The following is a 24,649-nucleotide window of genomic DNA, read 5'->3' on the forward strand; positions in this document are numbered from 1 at the left end:
GGCCAAGATGGCTACGGTCCAGCAGGAGTCGTGTCCAGTGGGAAACAGGCAACGAGGTGCCTCCTAAGCATAGGAGCTTCAAGACCTGCCTGAGGCAGGGTGCTCTTCAGGCTTGAGTCTCCTTTTCAAAGTTATGATGTTGCATCCAGTTGAAGTCAGTGACCGCCATCCTGTTGGCAGCCACGCTCACAAAGTGCAGTAGTCATCAGTGGGACATCACGTGTCCAGGGCTTCATAGAGCCCAGGGCAGGCCCTGCCCGGGACAGGCTGCCTTCCCCCAGCTCCAGGCCCAGGTCCCCTCACGTCCTTGGCCACCTCCCCGACACAAGGTCTGCCGGATGGCCAGGGGAAGGGGCGTGGTCCACCCCCCAAGCCCCGCCCCCTTTCGTTCATCATTCCACTTATCCTGGCCTAAGGCCTAGGTGCTACCTCACAGCCCCCAGCTGTGCACAGTCCCGGAGAGGAACACTTTCACCATGAACCTTGACCACAGCAGCCCGTGTTTACCTTGATTCTGTGGCTTACAAGCAGATGGCTCAACCAGGGAAGCATGACCAATAGGAGATATATGTACACACACAAAGAGCACACATGTGACATACATGTACACACATATCCACACACGCATATATGTGCACACATATACCTATCTGTATGCATATATGGTATGTACACACACTAACTACATAGCTCTATACATGAATGCACATGTATATGCGTCATATATAACACATGTGTGTATTGCGTACACGGCTCCACACGTATAGTAATGTGTAGTAATATGCATATCCATACACATTGATACATATATCAGTGTACACACAGATGTATTACATGGGCTTACCTTACAAAATCATGGGGGCAGGCTTAGCAAGTCCAATGTCCATGGGGCAGGTTATTAGGAAAGGAAGGTCAGAAGCAGGTTGGAACCTCAGAGGCATGTCCAAAGCTGTTTTCTCCTGGCAGAATCAGTCAGTCTCTCTGTGCTACCCTTTCTCTTTCTTGGGAAACCTAAATTCTCTCCCTAGGGACCCTCAACTGATGTGTCAGGCTCACCCAGGATAGTCTTCTTAACATAAATTAACTGATGGTGAGGTGATTAAGTCTGAAGAACCCTTTCACTACAGTGCTGAGACGATTGTTTGAGTCAATGACTATAGCTCAGGGAAACCAAGTTGTCATTTCAAAAACCCATCACCATGAAAAACCAATAAAACCGTCTTGTGAGAAGACAAACCTCTGTCATTTTCTAAGTAGGCTTCAGCCAGCTAAGGTCCCGCACAATAGCTAAGGAAATACCTAGAAAATAAGATTTAGTATACCTTTTTAGATTACAGAGAATGTCTAAAGAAAGTTTAAGAATCTGTAAATGTGACTACATAAAAATAAAGCAATATATACACGATAAGAGCTATAACTTTGCCAAAAGAGAAATTTAAAAACTAGGAATAAGTATTAGAAATAGTAACAATGACATGTATAGAATATTTATTTCCTTAATATATAAAGAGATTCTATAAATCAATAAGGGAAATATTCAACTACCTAAGAGGATAAAAATGGGCAGGGAATTTCAGTCAGTAATTGAGAGTAAAGTAAACATATATAGTTTTTAATGTATTAACTGTTGCTCAAGTTTATAATAAAAGAAATGCAAGTTAAAACTATGGCATACAGTTAAAACTATGGTTATATGGTTATGGGAGCAGGCTAAGCAAGTCCAGTGTCCAGGAGGTAGGTTGTCAGTAAGGGAGGATCACGAGTAGGATGGAACCTCATGATCCTGTCCAAAACCGTTGCCTGTGTGAAACTGAGACTGGTCCAAATCTAAAAGCTTATTATGCTGTGCTCAAGGGTGTGGTGAATTACACTACACTTTATTAGAGAAAAATGAAATGATACCATCTACAAGAAAGGCAATTTTGTGACATCTATGGAAATTAGAAGTACATAAAACAATCGTATCACAGATGTATAAATATGAAAGTGCTCATTCTAATGCTGAAAATTGTCAAATTCCTGTAATAATTTAAATGTCTTTCAATGAGAAAAAACATTGCTACTGTGAGAGAAGCTGAAATCTAGAATTGTTTCCAAAATACAGTGTTAACTGTTAAAAAGCAAAGTCGTAGATAGATAGGTGGATAGACAGACAGATGGATAGTATTGACATAGTGTGAAATATTCTGGAAGAATTCCGAAAATGCTGGTAATGCTTCAAGTTTTCATAGATGCCAAAAATATCAGTAGATAATTGGTAAGGGAGCAGGATTATATTATTTAAAATAGGGATTAAATATTTTAATGATTCATCAGGAATGATCTAGAAGAATTCATACTTATGTTTTCAAAAATGGATGAGGAACTTCCCATTGTTTAACCGTTCATGATTAAAGAATTGTGACAATCATGTCAAGTAGCCCATCTGTTATACTCAGGAGTAAACAACTTTTAACTTGTTAATTTGCTTAACGTTAACAATTGTTTTTAACAATTCAGATAAAAAATATGTGTTGGAACTTAAAGTAACTCTAGCATCTATAAAAGTATGCTTTGATTTTCAAATGATTAGAGAATTTGAAATTTTCATAATAAACACAAGAGTCAGATGCATTTTAAACTTTTCTTTAAAAATTAGTATCACGTTGGTATTTATTGATTTTTAATTTTTTTTTAGTTATAGGTGGACACAATGTCTTTATTTTACTTTATGTGGTGCTGAGGATCAAACCCAGTACCTCATGCATGCTAGGCGAGCGCTTTACCTCTGAGCCACAACCCCAGCCCATGTGTTTATATTTATATAACCGAATTTAACTAAAGAATATAAGTCCTGGTAGTCCTTACATAGAATCAAATCCCTCTTGTCATTAGTCCTGGAATTCTGTTTGTCTTTTTTAATGTAAGCACAAAACTGTATCCATCCTCTAACCCCAATATTATGCATAATTATAATGCACTAATAAAAACATTGATAAAAATGTATCCTATTAAGAAAAATGAGCAGAATTTGACCATCAGCCTTAAAGACCAGAAGGTGGCTTTTCAGCTTCGCATTTCAAAGACACATTTCCTAAGATGGTTAGACTGAGATGTGTCCCCAAATTTCTCATTAAAACCCACTTTTTTTCCTGTTTACTCAACACATACATGGGTAATTGAGATATTTAAAAAACATTTCTCTAAATACTCATTTCCTAGGGCCCCACAGAGAGAACAGGAAGACAGAAATTCTCCAGGCACATCTTTTGACTTGGCAGTGCCAAGCCAGCAGGCTACATCACTGAGAAAGGGTGTCCATGTGGTTTTAGAGGGACAGATTTTACACCTTTGCTGTCACGTAAGAGAAGTTTCCTTTTGCAGATCACGTGTGCTTTTGTGCATCTAAAACAACCCTAATACTGACCCACAACCTGGAATGACTGTGGTCATTCCACTGGAGACTGCTGGTAGCCACGCATGGTTTACTGCAGCCAGTAGCTCCGAAGCTGACTGGCTGCAATCACAATTATGTTGTCACCTATATGACTACAGCTGCCTCACTTGAAAACACCTTTCAAGAACCTGACAGTAAAAGTCAGGATCTAGATAATAAACCGCAGGACACTTGTGGTACTGGGAAACCAGGAAACTCGGAATTAGCCTATCTGTCTGTGCCATAAGAGCATTCTTTTTTTCCCTACTCTTGTTCACTTCCAAATTCCAAGCACTTTAATTAAAAAAAAAAAAAAAATTGTCAAAAATATTTTCTATTTGCAGTTAAACCTGAACAATATAATATCAGGGACCATAACTTATAATCAAACGTGACTTTTAAATTATTTCTATGGAATAGGCTATCATCACCTGAATTGAGGAGATTTAAGTTTCCAGTTCCTCTTTGGAAAGTCAGAAGCTCAGGTAGCTGGTGCCGCCTAGTGGTGCCCAGCAGCTGGGTTCTCTGTTTTGAGTGTTGGCAAAACTGGGTAAAAGGAACTGTCTGCATGTCCTTTAGGCCTTGTTGTTCTCTATGCAGAAAAGATGATAGTATGGATCAGGGCAGAGTAGATTCCACAAATAAAAAGCAGAAGGAAGGTGGCGAGGAATAGTAATGCTCCCCAGCCATATGTTTTTTTCACTAAAATTATCATTTCATTAAATGTTACACAATAGTAAATACCTTCATAATTTGTCATCATGCCTTTGTGTTTATTCCGTACAGAGGCCTCAAATTGTTCTCGTCTGCTGAGTTTTTACTTCCGAGGTTTCTACCAGATGGTCTATTGACCCCTTAGGGAAAGGTGAAACTTGGATTTGTATCATCTTCATCATAAAATGGCCATTGCTTTCTTACCTGACTCAGTGGAAAACCCCCCATTTCTGCCACAGAACGTTCTGCCAAGTGCGGTGCCATCTTTTGTTCCAATCCAATCAGGCTCCAGAAAGCCCGGGGTGCTGAGGATGAAGGCATCCAGATAGGAGAGAGCTGATGTGGTTGATCGAGGGACTCTGGGTCTCTCTGTGGCTGAACCCGGAGGCCTCCTTATCACAGGGTGGTCTGTGTTGGGCACCACAGATTGAAGCCCTGAGTCACCTTTGCTGAAAATATGGAGCCCAAATTCCCAAAGGAGAGCCCCAGTCTATTTCCTTGTCCATAATAAGCCCCCAAAGACAAGGAGTGGGTAACACGGCCAGTCTGAGTCTGAGTTACTCACACCCAGGACTTTAGATTCCCTGGGTCCAATACTACTAATTCCTACTTAGTCCTTATACACTGTATTCTTTGCAGTATTTTTTAAAAAAATAACTTCACCTGTGTTTTAAAATTGTTTCCCCAGGATTTCTATGTTAGGTATTTGCACTGTGATTTAGTTGTGACAGGTCTTTTTGAGGACCTCTTGCTCTGGAGAACATTCTATTGGGGTGAAGCCTCAGGATAATGTCCTAAGAGAGCAGAAGAGAGTAGTTCTTAAGGCAAGGATTCATGGTCCCTTCCTCCCTGGTGGCCTATCCTGGGGCATCCTTTAACTCTGTGTCTGTTCAAGTTTTGCCTTGGGATCTAGAATTTTCCTATAGGGAAGATCAAAGTATTCGAAATTATAGTAAATGTTAAACTGAAAAACAACTTAAAGTATTCCTGCCTAGAGTTTGTTTGAGGGAGGGAACTCAGCAGGAAGGATGGAAAACAGAGTAACTGTATTACAAATTGGAAGTGAAATCATATACAATGTTTAAAAGAGGCAGATTGTCATTTGGAATTATCTGTACCTACTCCCCTCTATTAAAGTCTGGAGAGAAAACTCGTTTTAGCATCAGTATTAGGTTGCACTTGGCACCTCCCACTTATAAGGAGTAATTTTCTTTCATCCACCCGCCCACCCATCCATCCATTCACGTGCTTGTTTAACACATTTTTACTGAGCACCCATCATGCATATGGCAGAGACTCGTGCAGGCAATGAATAGTATACCTCCGGGAACTTTTGTCATTTTCGACCTGTGATAGTTCATTTAAACAGTTCAATAAGAAGGCTGAGATGATGCATGGGAACATAGATCTGATGATATCCCTCTGACAGATAAGACCTCATGTCCTTTAGCCTCACCACTGCAGGAGGCCATGCCCTCGGCAGGAGAGGAGGACATCAGGATGCACGGAGATGCATTGTTACACGTTGGTTTCTGAGCCTGTAACCAATAAGGCAGATGAGGATTTAGTGTGTCCTGTAAGATAAGTGACGGTGTAATGTTAAGCTTAAGTGTCTCTCTGTTTCTTTAAATTTCTCCCAAATCTGGTGTTATCTCATTTCTTCCTGGCCAGTGTTTGGGATAAATAAAGTTGCTACTCAGTTCATACCAATGGGGAGTAGGGAGGGATTTGGATTGTGGATTTTCTGTGAACTAAATTTAGTAGCAATCACCTTGATTTTTTTTTTTTTTTTTTTTTTTTTTTGAGAGAGAGAGAGAGAGAACTTTTTAATATTAATTTTTTAGTTTCCGGTGGACACAACATCTTTATTTTATTTGTATATGGTGCTGAGGATCGAACCCAGCACCCCACGCATGCCAGGCAAGCGTGCTACCGCTTGAGCCACATCCCCAGCCAAATCACCTTGATTTATCTTAAAGGTGAAGATGGGTCAGGAAATTCAGGATAAATGTGTTCAAGAAAGAGAGTCCTTAGGAATATAAGGAGTAGATTTTTCCACCCATTTATTTCATGATGCAAACTGATGTTAATCAAATGCATGTTATTCAAGTTTGTAATGGCCCACAAAGCTTTGCTTCAGATGGGCTTCTGTTACCTTCCTTCAGGTAATCAAAAAACATTCCTCATCTCACAGGATCCATAGCTTTGCGATGGCCCGGGTTGGTGGCAGCCAGACTTTGGGACCTGTAGCTTCCTGGCTAGGGCTATCTGCCAGCATCGACTCAGATGGTGCTAGATGTCCCCTGCAGCCACAGAAGCAGGTGGCAATAAAATGTACATGTACATGCACGCTTTGGACTTAGGAAGTAGATGGTAGCAGCTGGTGGGTATTGAATTTTCCTTTTTAAATAACTTCCATGTAAAATAAGATCAGAGAGACAGAGTTAGAGCAGGAAAATGAATCCAAGGGGAACATGAAAATCCTCAGCATCTTTTGGTAGGTGGGAAACTGGTGTGAAAAGCCACAGAAGTGGGGAGGGAATTCTAGCTGAACAGAGGGCATTTTCTCCCCACACCCTCTGAGACCCCAGCTGGACCTCAGCATGAGCTGCATTTAGTCCTTCCACGATCCAAACAGTCGCTGGAAGAATGAGATAAACCTTTTTATTTTCCTTTTCGTTCTTCTGAATTCTTTCCTTTGTCTTCCCTGCATAAGTTCAACTGTGATTATTGGAAAATGAAAAATACTCAGACCTACCTGAGTGTGTGTGTCAGTAAAAAAAATGACATGGGGTCATCTGTGTGCTTCAGGCCTCCCCGTCCCACAGGACCCGGCCAGAGAGCACCGCGTCCTTCAACCCTTATGAGCCAGAACGAGGACGCTGGGCTGCGGAGAGAGGTGAGAAACACACTTTTACTCTCTGGACATTCACACAGCAAAGTGTATGGGCACTTGTAAGTGTGTAGAATCGGCTCCAAAGTTCAGCGCATGGTCTCTAGTTGTGAGACGATCGTCCAGTGGTAGCAGCGATGTCATGTGTCCGTGAGCAGGACGGTCCTGTTGAATGAAATAGTCTGCTACAATCAAGACCCTCTCCATTAACTGGGGGTGCGGACAACATCCACGAGTCTTCTTCAGAATGTCTCCCCTTGAAATTCTGCATCTACTCTACTTGCAGTTCTGAGAGGGCCATGTTCTGGGAAAGCCCTGTGTGTCCACTGTTAGTTTTGAAGAAGGCCCCGTCAGAGGTGTGGGGAATGGAGGAGATGTGTGAGTTGCTCGTATTCCAGGTGTGTGGAGGGAAACTAACTCTGTGAGGCCGTGAAGAGGCACAGTTCCTGGAGATACACCCATCGTGACATGGTCTCAGAAGTGGGGCCTTTGGATGGTTTCCTTGGGTCCTCTAGGTATCCATCTCCAAGTTTCTCTTTTTGTTAATGAACTTGGAGTCTGTTTGATGCTATAAAAACACCTTAAGGCAGTGCTTTAAAATAATGAGAACCAGTTAGATCTCATTTAATTAACTTCTGTAGGTCGGGATTTGGACCTGCCCAATGGGGTAGACTCAGGCTGGACCCTGCAGGGGGTCCAGGACAAGGCCAGGGCAGCCTGTCTCTGTCTCCCCTGACTCACAGGTCCTCTTTGTTTGGTCCCTGGGAGTGGGCTACTGTGGACTTTCTCACAACACGGTGGCCTCAGAACACCTTCCATGTCACCTCAAGACTTCAGGAATGCAGTTTCCAACAGATGAGGCAGAAGTCGTATGTCCTTGGAAGTCACACGCATCACTTCTCATGCGCTCTACTGGTTGACGCAGTTGTAAAGGCCACCAAGCAGGGGTGACCTAGGCTGCACCTCTCAGCAGGAAGGATGTCCCATCACTATCAGACCTCATTTAAAGCCACCACAGCCCACTGTTTCATCAGGAAAGGGTTGAGGACCCTTTCCTGATGCCTCCCGGCCCTGCCTTCAGTTCTCTGTCACACCCTACGTTCCCACGGTGACCAAAGGGGTGACCCTCACCAGGAACCCCACCTCAGGGTTGTGTTTCCGGACTGTGTTGCAGGTCCCCAGATAGAAGCCATGCCCATGGACACAGAGGTGTACGAGAGCCCCTATGCTGACCCCGAGGAGATCAGGCCCAAGGAGGTCTACCTGGACAGAAACCTGCTTACTCTAGAGGACAAGGAACTGGGCTCTGGTAACTTCGGGACTGTGAAAAAGGGCTACTACCAAATGAAAAAGTAAGTAGCAGTGCTCTGTTATGCTATCATCCTCCCCCCATGAGCAAACGTTCTAGAAACTTCTATGAATACATCTATGATATTCGTTTAGTCCCGAACTTAAAATTTAACCTAGCATGGCTGAGTTCTTTATACATTATAAAGTTTGTTTATTTCCGGTATTCTTATAATGAGAGCATCCATTATGTGTACTAACCATGGGTGTAGGAACTATTTCAGTTTTAGTACATGTACCTTAAAGAAAATTGGGGAATGCAAATAAGCAAATGCGTGAGAACAGCATATTCATGCCCAAACACTACCACTCTTAACTCCACTTAGTCTGTGTATTTTTTTGAAGTTTAATATGCACTTGTATACACACGTGAATTATCTTATTTAAATAAAACAACAGTATGGCGTTCTCACTTATTTGGGGGGATTTTATAATGTGTCTCAATTTTCTTACCTAGAAAATTCTTGATTCCAAATACCATTAGGATAATTTGTATTTATTTTTCTTTCTGGTATAATTGAAAATCACAATGTGTCATAAATCGTTTAAAATTCCTACATTACTAAAATGACTTTGCATCTTACTTGATCTTTAGAAGGAATCCCACATAGAATGTCCCGTAAAAATACTGATTTCTAAAGTCCTTTGAGACAAACCCTCTCTTCAGATAGGTAAAAACACCAATACAGGTTTGATAGGGATCATTGTTTCATTCTATTTGCAATGGAAGAAATTTTTGTAAAAATGATGTTTTCTTGAGTAGGGAATTTGCATTATTCAAAGATCAAAAATATAGATGAGGTCTAGGGCTGCAGCTCAGTGACAGGCACTTGCCTAGCATATGAGAGGCCCTGGGTCTATCCCCAGCAATGTACGTGAAAAAAGAAAAATATATAGGCAAAAGCACACACAGAAACCCCTGCTTCTGAGGCTGCCCCTCCATATGGGTATGTATATTCATGTGCATTTACCATATGTGTGTACATATGCATAGCATATGTGTATGGGGTGTATATGTGTATGTGTATATATATATATATATATATACACACACATTGTCCACGATGCTTATTTTTATATATGTATGTAATCACGATCTTTTTTCTTTAAACTGAATATCAATTCTCATGTATTTAGGCACACATTTTTTCAACTTGTTATAGTTGGCCATATTTAAGTTCCTTGCTTAATAAATATTAACATAGGCATAGTCCACCACACAGTGTGGGGAGGGAAGAGGCTCTCTAGGTTGATTTGGGGCAAATAACTTCTTCACCATACTGAGTCTTCCAGTCAGTAAGCACAGCCATCCTTCTGTGAATAATGAATAATCACAGTTTTGTTTTCTCCTGTCCCATCCTTATGTTTGTGTGTGTCTTATGTATTAATCAGGAACCGTAAAGCAATGCTTGATAAAAGGGGGCAGTAGCCTCGCCACTGATCGAACAGAGAAAAACTTCCTATATTTTACCATTAGGAATGATGTTAGCTATAGGTTTTAGCTGCTCTCTATCAGAATAAAGAAGTGTTCTCTCATTCCTACACTTCTCAGAGTTTTCTCTAAGAATGAATGTATGCCGAATTTTATTGAACACTGTCCCTCCACTGAGATCACCATATGGCTTGTCTCCTTTATTGTGTTTATATGGTGGATTACACTGATTGGCTTTCAAAGGTTAAACGCACCTTGCATTCCTGGAATAAACTCTCCTTGTTCGTTATTTGTTCATTATATATTTTCATAAGTTACTGAACTTAATGTAACTTAGAATTTTTACATCTGTGTTCATGAAGGATCTCAGTCAATTTGTTTTCTTTTCTCATAATTATCTGATTTTTGGCATCAGAGTAATGCTGGCCTCAAAATGAGTTAGGGAGTTTCCTTATCTAATATTTTTCTGGAAGAGTTTGTTGTTTCTTCCTTAAACATTTGCAAGAATCGAGAGATTTTTTACTTCTTAATTTTGACCCCTGCCTCACACCATACACAAAACCAGTTCCCAATGGGTGGTAGACCCAAATGGTCCCCTACCAAATGTGAAAAGAAAAATAATCAACTGTCTAGAGAAGGCATAAAGGGATAACTCCATGTCCTCAGGAGGATCCAGGAAGGTTTCTGGGGTGCTGGTAATGTTTTGAACCCGTCTGTGTGAAAGCAGTCACCATGGTCAACTACTAACATTCCCTGACGTTATGAGTGCTTTTCTCTCTAGTGTGTCAGATGAGTCTTCTGTTCTTTTATTTGATCTATTTTATTGGATAGTTCTCTTTTTATTCTTCAGTTTGGGAGCTCAAAAAGATACTTCCCGTGCTCCTGGGAATTGTATCACAGAGAGGTGCAGTTTTTCAAATCATTACAATTAAGTTCTATTATTTTATCGAGGCCTCACTATATTAGAATATTTTCAAGAGTTCAACATGATCTAGGTGATGCTTTTGTTGGAATATAAAAAAAAATCTTAATTTTTGCAAACTAAGTTGAAGCTTGCTTAAAATCAACAAATTTCAGATGGAAAAAGAAGTGGTTTCTTTTCCAACTGTGAGCTCTAACAATGTATGCTTCATAATTCTGCACTGAGAAATTCATTTTCCATTGCTATTAAAGGAATCTTATAATCACATAATCTCGATTGGTAAATCACAAGATGTTACAGAAATCCATGTATGTCATGGTTGGTTTTATGTAGATGCTCTTTAAATATTTCACCATTTAGGGGTTTTGCTTGGTTTGGGGCATTCTTTAGCATGGTCCCCTCCGTTATTTGTAAAGTCTGTAAAATAAAAGAGCATGGTTAGAAGACTAGGCATTCATCGCATGGCTTTATAAGATGTGCTCTATTACAGACTTTTTGGTTTTGTTTTTGTACCAAAGTTTGAACCCAGGGGCTCTCAACCACTGGGCTACATCCCCACCCAGACCTTTTTTAACATTTTATTCTGAGACAGGGTCTTGCTAAGTTGCTTAGGGCCTCACTAAATTGCTGAGGCTGGCTTTGAACTTGCAGTCTTCCTGCCTCAACCTCCCAAGCCACTGGGATGACAGGCATGAGCCACCATGCCTGGCTGTGGTACCTATTTGCATAACATCACTTCTGCATAGGAATCATGCTTCATGGAAGATAGTTTTGTAGACAGGAGCCATTCTGGAAAGTTCCCTACAGGTTATGCCCTGTTTTTCAGAGTGGTGAAAACAGTGGCTGTGAAAATCCTGAAAAACGAGGCCAATGACCCCGCCCTGAAGGATGAATTATTAGCAGAAGCAAACGTCATGCAGCAGCTCGACAACCCCTACATCGTGCGCATGATCGGCATCTGTGAAGCCGAGTCCTGGATGCTGGTCATGGAGATGGCAGAGCTTGGTCCACTCAACAAGTATCTGCAGCAGAACAGGTATGGCAATGTGCCCAGAGGCCAAGGTGCTGTGCTTTGAGGGACAGGGCCCCTGCTGACCCCAGAACAGCCTGAGTTCTATGGGAAACCTCACCCTTTGCACCTTCCCACGGTAGTCGATGCTCAGAAACCTCGAGAGAGGAGGCACAGTCTATGGGTCCAGTTCTTTTTAGCTCTTGTTACTTAGACATAAGCTGTAATCCACCTATTTTTGTCCTCCTTTATTCATTCTCTACCCACACTTCTGGTTCAGCAGTAGAATCAGCCCCTCAGATGATTTGGACAAGAAGTCTGCCCTCGCTGGGCAGAACATGACCACACCTCTAAGCTACCTTCCTTGCAATTCAAAGCATGCCATGAAAATCAAACCTGTTGAACACCCGGAAAATGGAGTTCCATCTGGAAGTGCTGTTATGTTAACAAGGTTGCCCCTGCTGCCTCTGTGTAAGATTAGGGAATGAAGGGTCTCCTCTTCGGTGTGCAGGAGGAGTGAGGATCACTATCCACGGTCCCTAATGGCAGCCTTGTGGTTTTCAGGCACGTCAAGGATAAGAACATCATAGAGCTGGTTCATCAGGTTTCCATGGGAATGAAATATCTGGAGGAGTGCAATTTTGTGCACAGAGATCTGGCTGCAAGAAACGTATTGCTGGTCACTCAACATTATGCCAAGATCAGCGACTTTGGGCTTTCCAAAGCACTGCAAGCAGACGAAAACTACTACAAGGTAGGAACGAGTCCCTGATGTTCAGAACAGCAGGTTGTCAAAAGCCCAGAGGTAAATTAACCTCCTCTTTATTTTATTACGGTAGGATTTTAAGAAGAAAATACCCTAGTAACCATGCTAAAATTTTCTTATCAAACTCTGATTCTAAGGGGGTGGGGTTATAGCTCATTGGTAGAGCACTTGTCTAGCACATGTGAGGCCCTGGGTTCGATCCTCAGCACCACATAAAAAAATGAATAGACCAATAAAGGTATTGTGTCCATCTCAACTAAAAAATATTTTTTTAAAAAAACGTTGATTCTATTTTTTTTAAAATGGAAATACTCAAATATGTCACACCTTGAGATTTACTCAAATTAGTCTCTTTTGAATTATGTTCCATGGAACAATACTCAAGTTTTACCTTGAGTATTAACCAATAATTTGTTTTGAAAAAGAAGGATGGAGTTCCTTCACTAAATTAACTTTGAAAACTATGGATTGGACAGGTTGATTCTTGTTAGGTTTCCCTAAGCCCTTTTATTTAACTGACACTGATGCTCAGAAGAGGGTTTTTTTCTCAAACCTGATTCACGGTGTATCTAATAACATCTAATGGAACACTGTTCCAGAGTATCTGGTATGGATCTATTTCAAAATAGCCTTTAACGTACACATATCTACACACATGTCAAAGAAAGCAGATGAGAAATATCATATAAATCCATCGTCTCCACCCGAATCATCATCTATGTCAAGATCAGGGCCCATGTCTTCCCACTAAATATGTGGAAATTGTTCTACTGGCTTAGTTGGTATCCATTAGAATTAAAGTATAAGAAATAAAAATAATAAAATCCTGGAAATAAAAAATAAAGGTAATTATGTGAGAGTAGAAAAGAAATATACCCTTTAGTTTGTTAAGGCAGAAATTATGCAGAATTGAGGATGGACTCTCAGTAAAACATAAAGTGATGACTAGGCCTAAGTGTGTGTTTGGACTTCCTAAAAACACAATTTCACAATGACCATTCCTGCTTGCCAAGGTGACTTCACTCCTGAATGTTACCCTTCTGCATGCCCTCAGATTAACTGATAACTAAAAGAAAGCAGAAGTCCCGTCTTCACATGAATGCAGTCACAGCATATTCAGAGGGTCTGTGTTGACCAACTGGAAAGTGTAACAGGATTTGTCGCCAAGTTATTGGGACAAGTATCACAGAAGGATTGACTCTTCAGGTTCCTAGAAATGTTGAGGGTGCTCATAAATAGAGAATGTGCCCTGAATGGTCAATGAGTGAGTGGCAGAACACAGGGGAAGGGGTGGCTCCACACACAGGTTAGGGGGGGTGCTGTGGAATCTTCCCTGAGCTGCACCACCTGCAGTAATCAGAAAAGTCCCCCTAGATGACAATGCCCACCCGTTCACCCTTTTTCTGAGAGGCAGTACGTGACTCCAGGAGGTGGCAAGGGGATGGCGGCTGTCAGTTATCTTGGGAATAGAAACAGGCACTGGTTGAGCTTGCCCACCCCGGGGAGAGCAGAGTATTTGTGCCTAGCACCTGCTCCGACACAGCCCCCTCCTTATGCCATTGCTCATAAAGCAGCTGCCCACTGGGGTGCATGTAAGACCTGAGCAACCTGAGAAAGGTGTCAGCATGAGCCCATCTGAAGGCCAAGGGGAAACAGCAAAGTAAAGTGCAGTCTGGAAGGAAGAGCACAGGCAGAAGGAAGGGCCTTGTAAAGCAGGCATCAAGTTGGAATGCCATGGCTAATAGAAGAGAGCCAGTTTGGAACAAGTACTAAAGGAAGACATGGAGAAATACACATCAGAATATGAATGCTGTCCTCAGTATCTACTGCTGCTGCATGAAAGACCACTGCAAACTCAGTGCAGGGAAAGACCAGCCAGCGCCCATTTACTGATGCTAAACTGGCCTGGCTCAGTGGGGACAGGGTGTTTCTGTCCCACCCAGTGACTCAGTTCACTAAAGGAGCTGGGGATCCAACTCCATTGTGCTCATTCGTACAGCTAGAGACTGACTGACCACAGCCTGTGGCCTGGGACCTCCACTGGGCTGTGGACCAGCACACTTCTGTGTAGTGCCTCCTTGTGGCCCTTGGGCTTCCTCGCAGCATGGCGGCTACAGGAAGCAGGGTCACTTTTCCCTGCTTCTGTTGGTCACTGCAGCCATAGCTCATCCAGATTCAAGGGACAGGATGGACAGATTCCCATGATTGGGAATGTGGACGGGTTTTCTATTTTGTTTTCCCTGCAGAGTCTGTTTCTAGTAAGTTGCTTTTCTTTTCTGTTTTGATTCATTCTCTTTTAATCTTTGAAGCTTTCTGCAAAGGTCGAGTAACCTGCTTGTGCTTGGATAGGTCCCTTGAGAGGAAGAGAAACCCAGAACTGTTAGCCAATTTTAAAATTGCCACAGATATTAGATATGAAGGTACAGTTGAGGAGCAAGCCAGCAGACCTCTGAGAATCAGAGAGGGAGAAAAAGGAGGACACTCAGAGGTAAGGACCATGTTAGACGCAGTGAGAAAGGACCCAACACCACTGAAAAGATAGACATAGGGAGGATTTTTAAGAAGATTTATATTTATTCTAATAATCTACTTCAGGAGGCCATAAAGCTGGCAAAATGAAACATAAAAGAATCAAGAGTTAAATCAGGTCACAGAGAAATGATAGGAATAGAGGCACACGAACTCCCCAGTGCCTGGGGAGCCATGCGTGGCAGCCTGCTCTGGGCAGTGTCACAGCTGTATTCACAGTGCCCTGGATCCACAGCTCCCCACAGGGGCAAACATAAACACTCAGCGTTGTGCACTCTAGCAGGATCTGTAACAGTAAATCCCTGGAAACCATCTTGTGTCCTCTCAGTAGCAATCTGGCTCCGTTAGTCCTGAGAGCTTCTTAGGAAGCACACACACTGCAACTTTCAGAAGTAACATTATTTTGCACATGTCAATCTAGAGCTGTGTCCAAGATGCATGGTTAAGTAGGGAAGTTAAAAGTAAGGTACAGAATACACATGCCCTAGTTTTATTACCAAAAAATACATATTACCCGCTTATGCTTGTATCTAGATTGTTCTTGAAAGATACACCAAATCCTATCAAAGTTGCTTGTATCCTTAGAGAAGCTGGAGCTAGTAATGGAGAGAGACTAACTTTTCAGCATGTTTAGGATGTGTTAAAGGTTTACCTGGTTATTGGTTCAAAATTCAAAATGAACTTGAATTATCACATCTGACTACATGGTTCACAACATTGAAAATCAGAAAATGTAAAAATAATGCATCACACGAGTAAGACAGCAGTATGGTTAGTTGTGTAATTTTGAGAAGTCTAAGGGTATCCTATCATCTCCATAGTGACATGCCCAGATTGCTACTGCTGACCTACTTCAGTGAAATGAAATCAATTTTCACTGAGATCATGTCCCTCTCACCACCCCAGGGAGATTTTGTTCATATGAAAGGGAACATCAGGAAGAGATAACAAGACTCAACAGTGTACCACACTAATCCCAAACCCTCCAGGGCTTCCCTATGCACAGTTTTGATCTTCTTAATACTACTGGATTTTTTTTTAATTAGGAAGTTTAAAGCATTCACTTTTCATTTTTTAAATGGCACAGCAAATAGCCTATGCTAAAATAATTAGCATTGGCTTAAAACTACAGACCAACACACAGTTGTAGTTGAATATGCTTGTGAGCAGCCCCGTGTTGGCATGCAACCTTGACCTGACACTCAGGCTCGGCTTGTCCATTGCCAACTTCATGCTTCGTGAAGCCGTGTGCAGCCAAGAGGTGAGAGAAAAAGAGAAAAAGGAGTGAGCAGTTTGACAGTTTGACCCAACCAATTCTTAAAAATATATATTTAAATCTAAAATTAGCACTTAAAGTTTTAAGATTTCATAGGATTTTAAAAATTCATTTCAGAGCTAAGGACATGGCTGAATGGTAGAGTGCTTACCTGGCATTCATGAAGGCCTACATTCAATCCCCAATATCACCAAAAAAGAAAAAAATTGTCTTTTCATTCCAAATATACACACACATACACACACATGCACAGAGCATTGTGTGAGTCATAATCTTCTTCATTTAAAAATTTTTTTTAAATGCATGTAACATAAAATTTACCACTTAACCATTTTTAAGTGCATTGTTTGGTCATGTGCTCATGTTGTACAACTTACCTTCAGAACTCTCTACATCTTAAAACTGAAACTGTATCCATTAAACTACTTCCTACTCTTCCCTGTACATCTCCTGAATATGACTTCTCTAGGTCCTTCTGAGTAAGCAGGATCATACCGTATTTGCTGTGTGGCGACTGTCCTATTTTGTTTAATGTGATGCTCGTCGGTTTCTCCCATGCTGTAGCAGGCATCAGAATCTCCTTCCTGTTAATAGATGAATGTCAGTGCAGATGACATTTGGTTTATCCATTGTCTGCTGATGGTCACTTGGCTGGTGTCCAGGTTTGCGCTAACGGGGATAAAACCGTGGTTCACGTGACTTTTCTCTCCATCTGCTTTGCGTTCAGGCCCAGACCCACGGGAAGTGGCCCGTGAAGTGGTATGCCCCCGAATGCATCAACTACTACAAGTTCTCCAGCAAAAGCGACGTGTGGAGCTTCGGTGTGCTGATGTGGGAAGCCTTCTCCTATGGGCAGAAGCCCTATCGAGTGAGTCATCCATGTCGACACACTTCCTTCCTAAACTGTGTGGCTTATACAACAGATAAGCACCAGATTATCTGCCCAAGAACCTGACAATCATGAAATCTGGGCACCCTGCGTCTCTTCTTACCTGTTGACAGTGGTTATTAACATGACCTCAGTTTACACGGACCTGAAAGGAACCGTGTATTTTCTGCATATCTATATGTGTCACACATATAGATATGCAGAAAATATCCAGACCATGTTTCACTAGAGCTAAAATATAAACAATGACTATTGACAGTAACAAATGTACAGTTCTACACTTCTTAGATTTTTTTTAATCAAAGTGTAATACCAAAAAGTATACAGATCCTAAAATTCAGCTCAATGAGTTTTCACAAATGAAGCACACCACGAAATCAGCCCCCAGATGAGGAAATAGAGCAGAAATCCAGAATATCCTCATGTTCTAATCAGTTTTTTTTTTTTTGTGGTGGTTGTTTTGTTTTTGTCGCTGTGATTAAAATACCTGACAAGAACAACATAGAGGAGGGAAATTTTATCTGGGGCTCACCATTTCTGAGGTTTCAGTCCACAGATGGCTGACTCCATAGCTCTGAGCCCAAGGTGATGCAGAACATCATGGCGGAAGGGAATGATGAAAGGAAGCAGCTCAGAACATGGCAGTCAGGGAGCAAAGAGAAAGAGAGAGAGTTCTGCTCGCCAGGGACAAAATATAAACCTCAAAGGCACACCCCCAGTGACCTATCTCCTAGGTACACCCTTCCTGCCTACAGTTACACCTAAGCAATCCCTATTGGTGAATTAATCCATTGAGTAGGTTAGGACTCTCATAACCTAATCACTGCACCTCTGACAGTTCTTGCATTGTCTCACACCCCATTCCCTGCCCCCCACATATAGCTCTTCCCCCAATCTGTGTACCAAATCTAACTTCTAACATCGTAAATGATATGCTCCTGGCTTATCACTTATATATCACTTATATCACCACACAGCCCATACTCTTTGTGTCTTGGGCAGTGAGGTGGTTATTTGGGTTTGTTGGTTAACATGTTTCAAAAGCTCCTGTGTATTTTGCATGTCTTAGGGGATGAAAGGAAGTGAAGTTACCGCCATGTTGGAGAAAGGAGAGCGGATGGGGTGCCCTCAAGGGTGTCCCAGAGAGATGTACGATCTGATGAACCTGTGCTGGACGTACGAGTGAGTACCCAATACTGCTAGCAACTTATCCAAGAGCTGTGGAGGATGATGGCCTCACTTGGCATGAACAGGAAGCACAAATTCTACCTTGTCATGCATCAAGATATGCCCTTTCCTAAACAAACCATAGGGGAGGGCCAGGAACTGTCCTCTGTAAGATGCAGTCAGATGTCCCTTAGCGACATGGACATGTTCTAGGAATGCATTGCTGGGTGATTTTTGTCTTTGGGCTAATGACATAGAATGTGTTTACACATACAGATGTCTACAGTGTCACTAGGAGGTGTGATCTTATGGACCACCAGGTGGGGTGAGGGATCCTGGCTTCTGCAATGTTGGCTGCCCCATCTGAGAGCACCCCTGGTTCCACAATGTGTTAGGAGATTCTCCTGATCACAGATGGGTTCAGTGCCAGGGGTCCAGAGAGCATGGCTCAGGGTCATCACATAACATTCGCAGGCTACCTAGCACAGGCAGAGTCAAAAGTCTATCCCTAATTCTGGGTGCAATGCATTTTCCTTCCCTGATTAACTCCCACACAGCCCCTGAGCAGAATGCAGGTGCATTCTAAAAGCTTGAATGGCACCCAGGAGCCACAGGGCATGCTCTCTAAGAGCAATCTGTGGGCCCAGAGGCCATGGTTTGAAGAGCTATTAGCTTCTCAGGAACTGCTGTTGAAATGTTTGCTATTCCAAAGATATTGGCAGTACCATTTATTTTGATGCCATTTGACAAAACTGCCCATCTTGGTTTTGCAGAAACCGCTCTTATAATAGAGACTCTTGGATCTTGGTCATGTTCTTTGGTTGTTCCTGGGTGTCTAGACTGAACGAGGTAGAACTGCAGCAGTCTCGGGTCAAAATGGTTAAATGAGGACAGTTGCATACTGCTTAACTTCAAGTTCTAGTTCACCTACCGGGCAACTTTAACCACTTGCATTATAGTGAAAAGTGTTGCAAAATGAGAAAAATAACTTCTAAGCAAGGATAGTCTCAAGGTTGTAAGAAACACGGTCATCCCTCAATGTCAGGGGTTCCCCATTCACAGGTACAGCCAACGGCAGATCAGATTTCTATATATGGAAAATATCACGTCTGCACTGAACATGTACAGACTTCTTTATCTTATTGTCATTCCTTAAACAATAAAGTCTGACTATTCCCATAGTAAATACAATTTACCTCATATTAGATATTGTAAGTAATTTAGAGGCAATTTAAAACATACAGGAGGACATGCCTAGGTTATATGCAAATACTATACTATTTTGTAGAAGGGATTCAAGCATCCTTGGACTTTGGTGTCCTTGGGGGTCCTGGAACCAATTCCATGTGGTAGGACTGTCCTCCTAAGGGTTCCATGACCTCTGCTCCTGTTACGGAAAGCAGAGGTAGCTATAAATGTCTTTTTTTTTTTTTAATTTTTTATTGTTGGTTGTTCAAAACATTACAAATTTCTTGACATATCATATTCCACACTTTGATTCAAGTGGGTTATGAACTCCCACCTTCACCCCATACACAGATTGCAGAATCACATCAGTTACACATCCATTGATTTACATATTGCCATACTAGTGTCTGTTGTGCTCCCCTGCCTTTCCCATCCTCCACCCTCCCCCCTCCCCACCTCTCCCCTCCCCTCCCCTCCTCTCTCTCTACCCCCTCCACTGTATAACCCTGAGGGTCTCCTTCCATTTCCATGCAATTTCCCTTCTCTCCTTAACCCATAGTTTGCTTACTTCAGCACCTCACTGGCTCAAAGAAAGGCCTTGCCCTGTTGAGATTTGCAATAGAGAATGCTTGGGTCTTTGTCTCAGCCATGAAAAGAGGGAAATTTTGCTGGTCCTGGTGATGACTCTTGTCATCCCAGCAGCTAGGAGGCTGAGGCAGGAGAGGGCAAGTTCAAAGCCAGCCTCAGCAACTTAACAAGGATCTAACTAAACAACTTAGCGAGATCTGCCTTTGAAAGGGTAGGAGGGAGGCTGGGGATGTGATTCAATGGTTAAGCACCCCTGGGTTCAATCCTGGGCACCAAATAATTGGGGGAAGTTTCAGTAAGAACCCATATAACAGCCCCTTATCAGAAGACTCAGATCCATCAGCAGGAGTGTGGGGAGGAGAGTTGCAGCTATGTCCATGTTTTTGGTCTTAAGAAAATCGAGTCAGACACTACCTGTCTGCACCACATTCACCTGTGAGGCATCTTCAGACACGTTGCTGGCATCACCAGGAGATTCCAAGAACTTAGGGTATAAAAGATTCTGAGTTCTAGTAAAAATTTTTCTCTAACTTCAAGGTGGACATGAATCCCCTGGAGATCTGGTAAAAATGTAGATTTGGGTTCCACAGGTTTGGAGTGGGATCAGATGGGATCTATTTCTCACGGGCTTGTGATCACCCAGTGATGGGCGCAAAGACCGTAGGGTACCACCAGGGGGCGCAGCTGCTTGAAGGCCCCAGCTTGGAAAATGCTTTTCACAGGCACATTGACCCACACCCTGTCTCTTCCTCTTCCAGGGTGGAGAAAAGGCCCGGGTTTGTAGCAGTGGAGCTGCGGCTGCGCAATTACTACTATGACGTGGTTAACTAACAGCCCCGGTGCCTGCCCACAGCTGCCTTCAGTCAAGGAGCAATCTCAGGAACATGTATTCATAGGAATTGGTTTCCAGCCTTTCCATCTCCAGCTGCTGGTGGAGAGAGCCGCCCCCGGGTGGAACATGCTGGTGACTTCTTAAGCAAAACCTGTCCTAGGACTCACCAACCCCAAAGCAAACGGGGTCCCACAAGAAGACAGAGGACATGTTGACTTGAGGGGCTGACAGACTGGTTTGTGTCCTTTGTCTGTGTGGTTTTTGTGCAGACTGATTCTAGGATGTTTCTAAATTCCTTTTGTGTCATTCCAGTTCTTGGGGTCCTGGGTTGCAGAAAGCCCTGGAGACCTGAGGGCAGGGCCCCATGGCTCCAACCCAGTTAGCACTGACTTCGGAAATGAAGGAAGGGGAGGGAATGGCAGAGGGAGCCGACCTCCCCTAAAACATGACTCTGACAGCCCACGACGGATCCTTGGCCAGAGAAAAGCTGTCCAGATGAGAAAGTGCTTGCTGTGAAGCCTAAAAAAAAAAAGTTCAGCCAGAACAGTTTCTAAGCATGTAGACAATTAATGAAATAACACACCATCACTAACAATAATAATCCTGGGCATGGCTTTTGCTCTGTTATGGGACAGAAGCATCATCTAGATGAGAAATGAGGACTGTTGGGGTACATCAGCTGAGGTTACATCCCCTGAAGTCCTCTCCCCTGCAGGTGGTCTTAAAAATTGCTCTTCTGTGCTTTTATGGAGACTAGTGAATGAAGTTCCGCGTGGAAATTGCATAGTGGAGTCAGGCTGCCCTCATCCCGTGTCCCATCAGGGGCAGCTGAGTGATCAGGCTGCTATCTACTGAGCATGGGCCAAGATGAAGTTTACCCTCTACAGAGGGGCTGCAGCCAGAATTCCATCTTTTTTCTTTTTTTAAACCCATTTTCTGTTGCTATAACTGAACACCTGAGACTGAGAAATTTATAAAGAAAAATTTATCTCTCACACTTCTAGAGGCTGGGAAGCCCAATGATCAAGGTGCTAGCACCTGGCAGGAGGCTTCTTGCTGCACCATAACACAGCAAAGGCATCACGTGAAGAGAGAGCCATGCCAGTTGGAGTCACTCTTATGAAGCCACTAATCCCATATAAATCCCCATCCTCTTGGCCCATTCTAATCCTAATCACCTCTCAAGGTCCCACCTCCAAATACCATTAACATGTGAATTTGGGGATTAAATTTCCAGTACATGAATTTCGGGGGACATAGTCACACCAGAGCAGAGGGCAACATGGTGGCCAAAGCCATCGAAAGAGGAGTTTCTAAAGAGAGTGTCCGTCATCATAAAACCAAAGACTTTGATCCTCACCATAGATAGGCCTTATTTGTGACTAAGTGTGACTTTAGGTTAAAGATGTAAGACCTGAGAATTCTGTTAGTCTTTGAATCCTGGACATAATGTTTGATCTTATATAAATCATCACCCACTAATACCAGTCTTGTGGCCCTTGAAAGTTAAAAAGCTATTTATCCTGTATTTCAATGTCTGTAGATATGCATAATCTTGGGCACATCTTCACATCGAAGGCATTTTAAAGCCTACACATAGCCATGGAGGGCAGAAGAAACCGTGTTCCTAACTTGAGGTATGAAGGAAAGTAGCCATTTTTTTTGCGTAGCCAAAAAAAAGACATGAGCTGTTGTGTTAGGAAATTTTTAGGAACCAGCCGCACTTTTTGGAATTGTGCTACCTGACCATTCATTCATTTCATTGACGAGAGGATCCCCATGTGCTGAACTCACTGAGCAGATCCTCAGAGCACATTTACAGTCTCTGAAATTACAAAGATGAGTGAAAAAAGTCTCTGTTGATCAAGCCATTGATAGATTTGGATCATGACAGGGAGGGTTGGATTTGCTGGATTTGGTAAAGTGATGCATACTTCAGAGATGGGCGCTCTGCCATTGAACTCTTGAGTCACTTCACCCTAAGTGTGTCTTTAGTAAAGGCCACCTGCTCCTAGGAACATGGATGCCCATGTGTAGCAAACAGGTGCTGTACTTCTTGTCTTTTTTTCTGGTGTGAATTTCTGGCATCTTTGGCTACACCCCTCCCAGGAGTCCAGGGCTGACACTTGTCTAGAATGTGCCTGGGGAACTGGGATGCAGGAGCCTAGCTCCCTGCAGAAGGTCATGTGTTCCTCTGTCCTGGGACTATCCAGTACCTCTCCCCTGGGAGAGCATGTTCCTGTGTGCACAAGGTCCACTGGAGCCAGCCAGTGAAGTCAAATTTGTGTCCTACCATCAGGAATAATTTTCCTCTCCCCTGGGGTCACAGTTAGAGAAAGGCAACCTCATTGAAGAATTTAGACTGTGAAAAGGGTTAAATTTGGAAGGTGGGGGAAAGGTCTCCAAGTCCTTCTAGAACTTCTATCCTGAGCTGCGTTTCCACTCACGGGCTACCCCTCTGAATGTTCTAACCCTCTATTTCCCAGGGAGCCGGGCTCACTCCATGTGCCGGTCACCTTCTGGTCCTTCTTAGTAGGTACTGACTCCCCAGGTCCCCTGGCTGCATCCCATTGACTGTGGATGCCGCAGATACCTCACCCCGCAGCACAACCGAATGTCTCTAAGGCAGAAACAAACCTCCGCCCAGTGCTTAGGTCATTGCCGGTGGTTTCAGTTGAGCGTGTTCTCTGCTCACTCTCCATCACCCAGTTGCTGGATGGTGACTTCACATGGTCTTCAGCCCCAGTGACTGCAAATCCACTTGGATTTTCATTTGCAGAGGTGACTGCTGGATATTCGGTTCCCCCAAACTCCCAAAGAGTTCACTCCACCAGCATTTTGCATTCTTTTTTTTTTTTTTCAGAAGAGCTACATTTTGTCACAGGATATTTGTAACTGTGATTTTTTTTTAAATAAAAATTTTAAATCTGCTCTGTGATGACTTTCATGGAAGTTATTGGGATGTGACTGGCTACCCTGCCAGAGAGCGTCAGCTAGCGTTGTCACATGTGCAACATGTTTTGTAAAACGTTGGGTCCCCTGCCATGTAAGCAGGGGACGGGGGCCTCTGGGAGCTCCTGCCACACAGGAGGAGGCCTGCCAAGGAGGACCCTGTCCCACCAGAGTCTGTCTGTCCTTTTTTCATGAACTGTGGATCTGCCCAGTGGGGACTCGACAGCCCACACCAAACCCAGGAGGACCAGAAATCACCAATGGGGCCAAAGCAGGAGTGTAGAGCATAGCTTCATCTTTCTCTATGAAGACAGCCTAAGAGTATTGGGAAGAAGAGTCCTGATCTCCTATTATAAAGGACATCTCATACACACACACACACACATGCAAAATACATACATGCATACATATACTAATAGACTGCATTTACATACATGCATTCACTGGCATTTACAAAGCCTACATACCCATGCACATGTATATGTGTGTGCCCATGTATGTGCACACATGTACACAGTATGCACATGTGTTGCATAAACACATATGAATGTAGGCAGCATGCACAAGCAAATGTGTGCACATACATTCACATGCACATACTCAGACTCTCACATATATGCAGATGTGGAGGCAGATGCATGGCACATATGGCACATGTATCATATAAACATAGGCATCACACTCCAAATGCATGATGCATACGTGTGCACATATACACAGCACAGACATA

At 42.9% G+C, this 24,649-nt stretch overlaps 1 protein-coding gene across 3 annotated transcripts in view; it reads left to right on the top strand.

The window, feature by feature from the left end:
- Positions 1-21,262, top strand: part of Syk (spleen associated tyrosine kinase) — an 89,389-nt gene extending 68,127 nt beyond the window's left edge. For all 3 annotated transcript variants that reach the window (XM_027955415.2, XM_027955416.2, XM_027955414.2), the window contains 7 exons: positions 6,941-7,028; positions 8,197-8,374; positions 11,550-11,759; positions 12,297-12,486; positions 17,031-17,171; positions 18,262-18,374; positions 20,894-21,262. In XM_027955415.2, the coding sequence (XP_027811216.1) occupies positions 6,941-7,028; positions 8,197-8,374; positions 11,550-11,759; positions 12,297-12,486; positions 17,031-17,171; positions 18,262-18,374; positions 20,894-20,966 (993 nt within the window). In that variant the 3' untranslated portion in view covers positions 20,967-21,262. The remainder of the gene's footprint in view (positions 1-6,940; positions 7,029-8,196; positions 8,375-11,549; positions 11,760-12,296; positions 12,487-17,030; positions 17,172-18,261; positions 18,375-20,893) is intronic.
- Positions 21,263-24,649: the final 3,387 nt, after the last annotated feature.

Source organism: Marmota flaviventris, chromosome 16 (assembly GCF_047511675.1).
Source record: "Marmota flaviventris isolate mMarFla1 chromosome 16, mMarFla1.hap1, whole genome shotgun sequence".
Taxonomy (NCBI): Eukaryota; Metazoa; Chordata; class Mammalia; order Rodentia; family Sciuridae; genus Marmota; species Marmota flaviventris.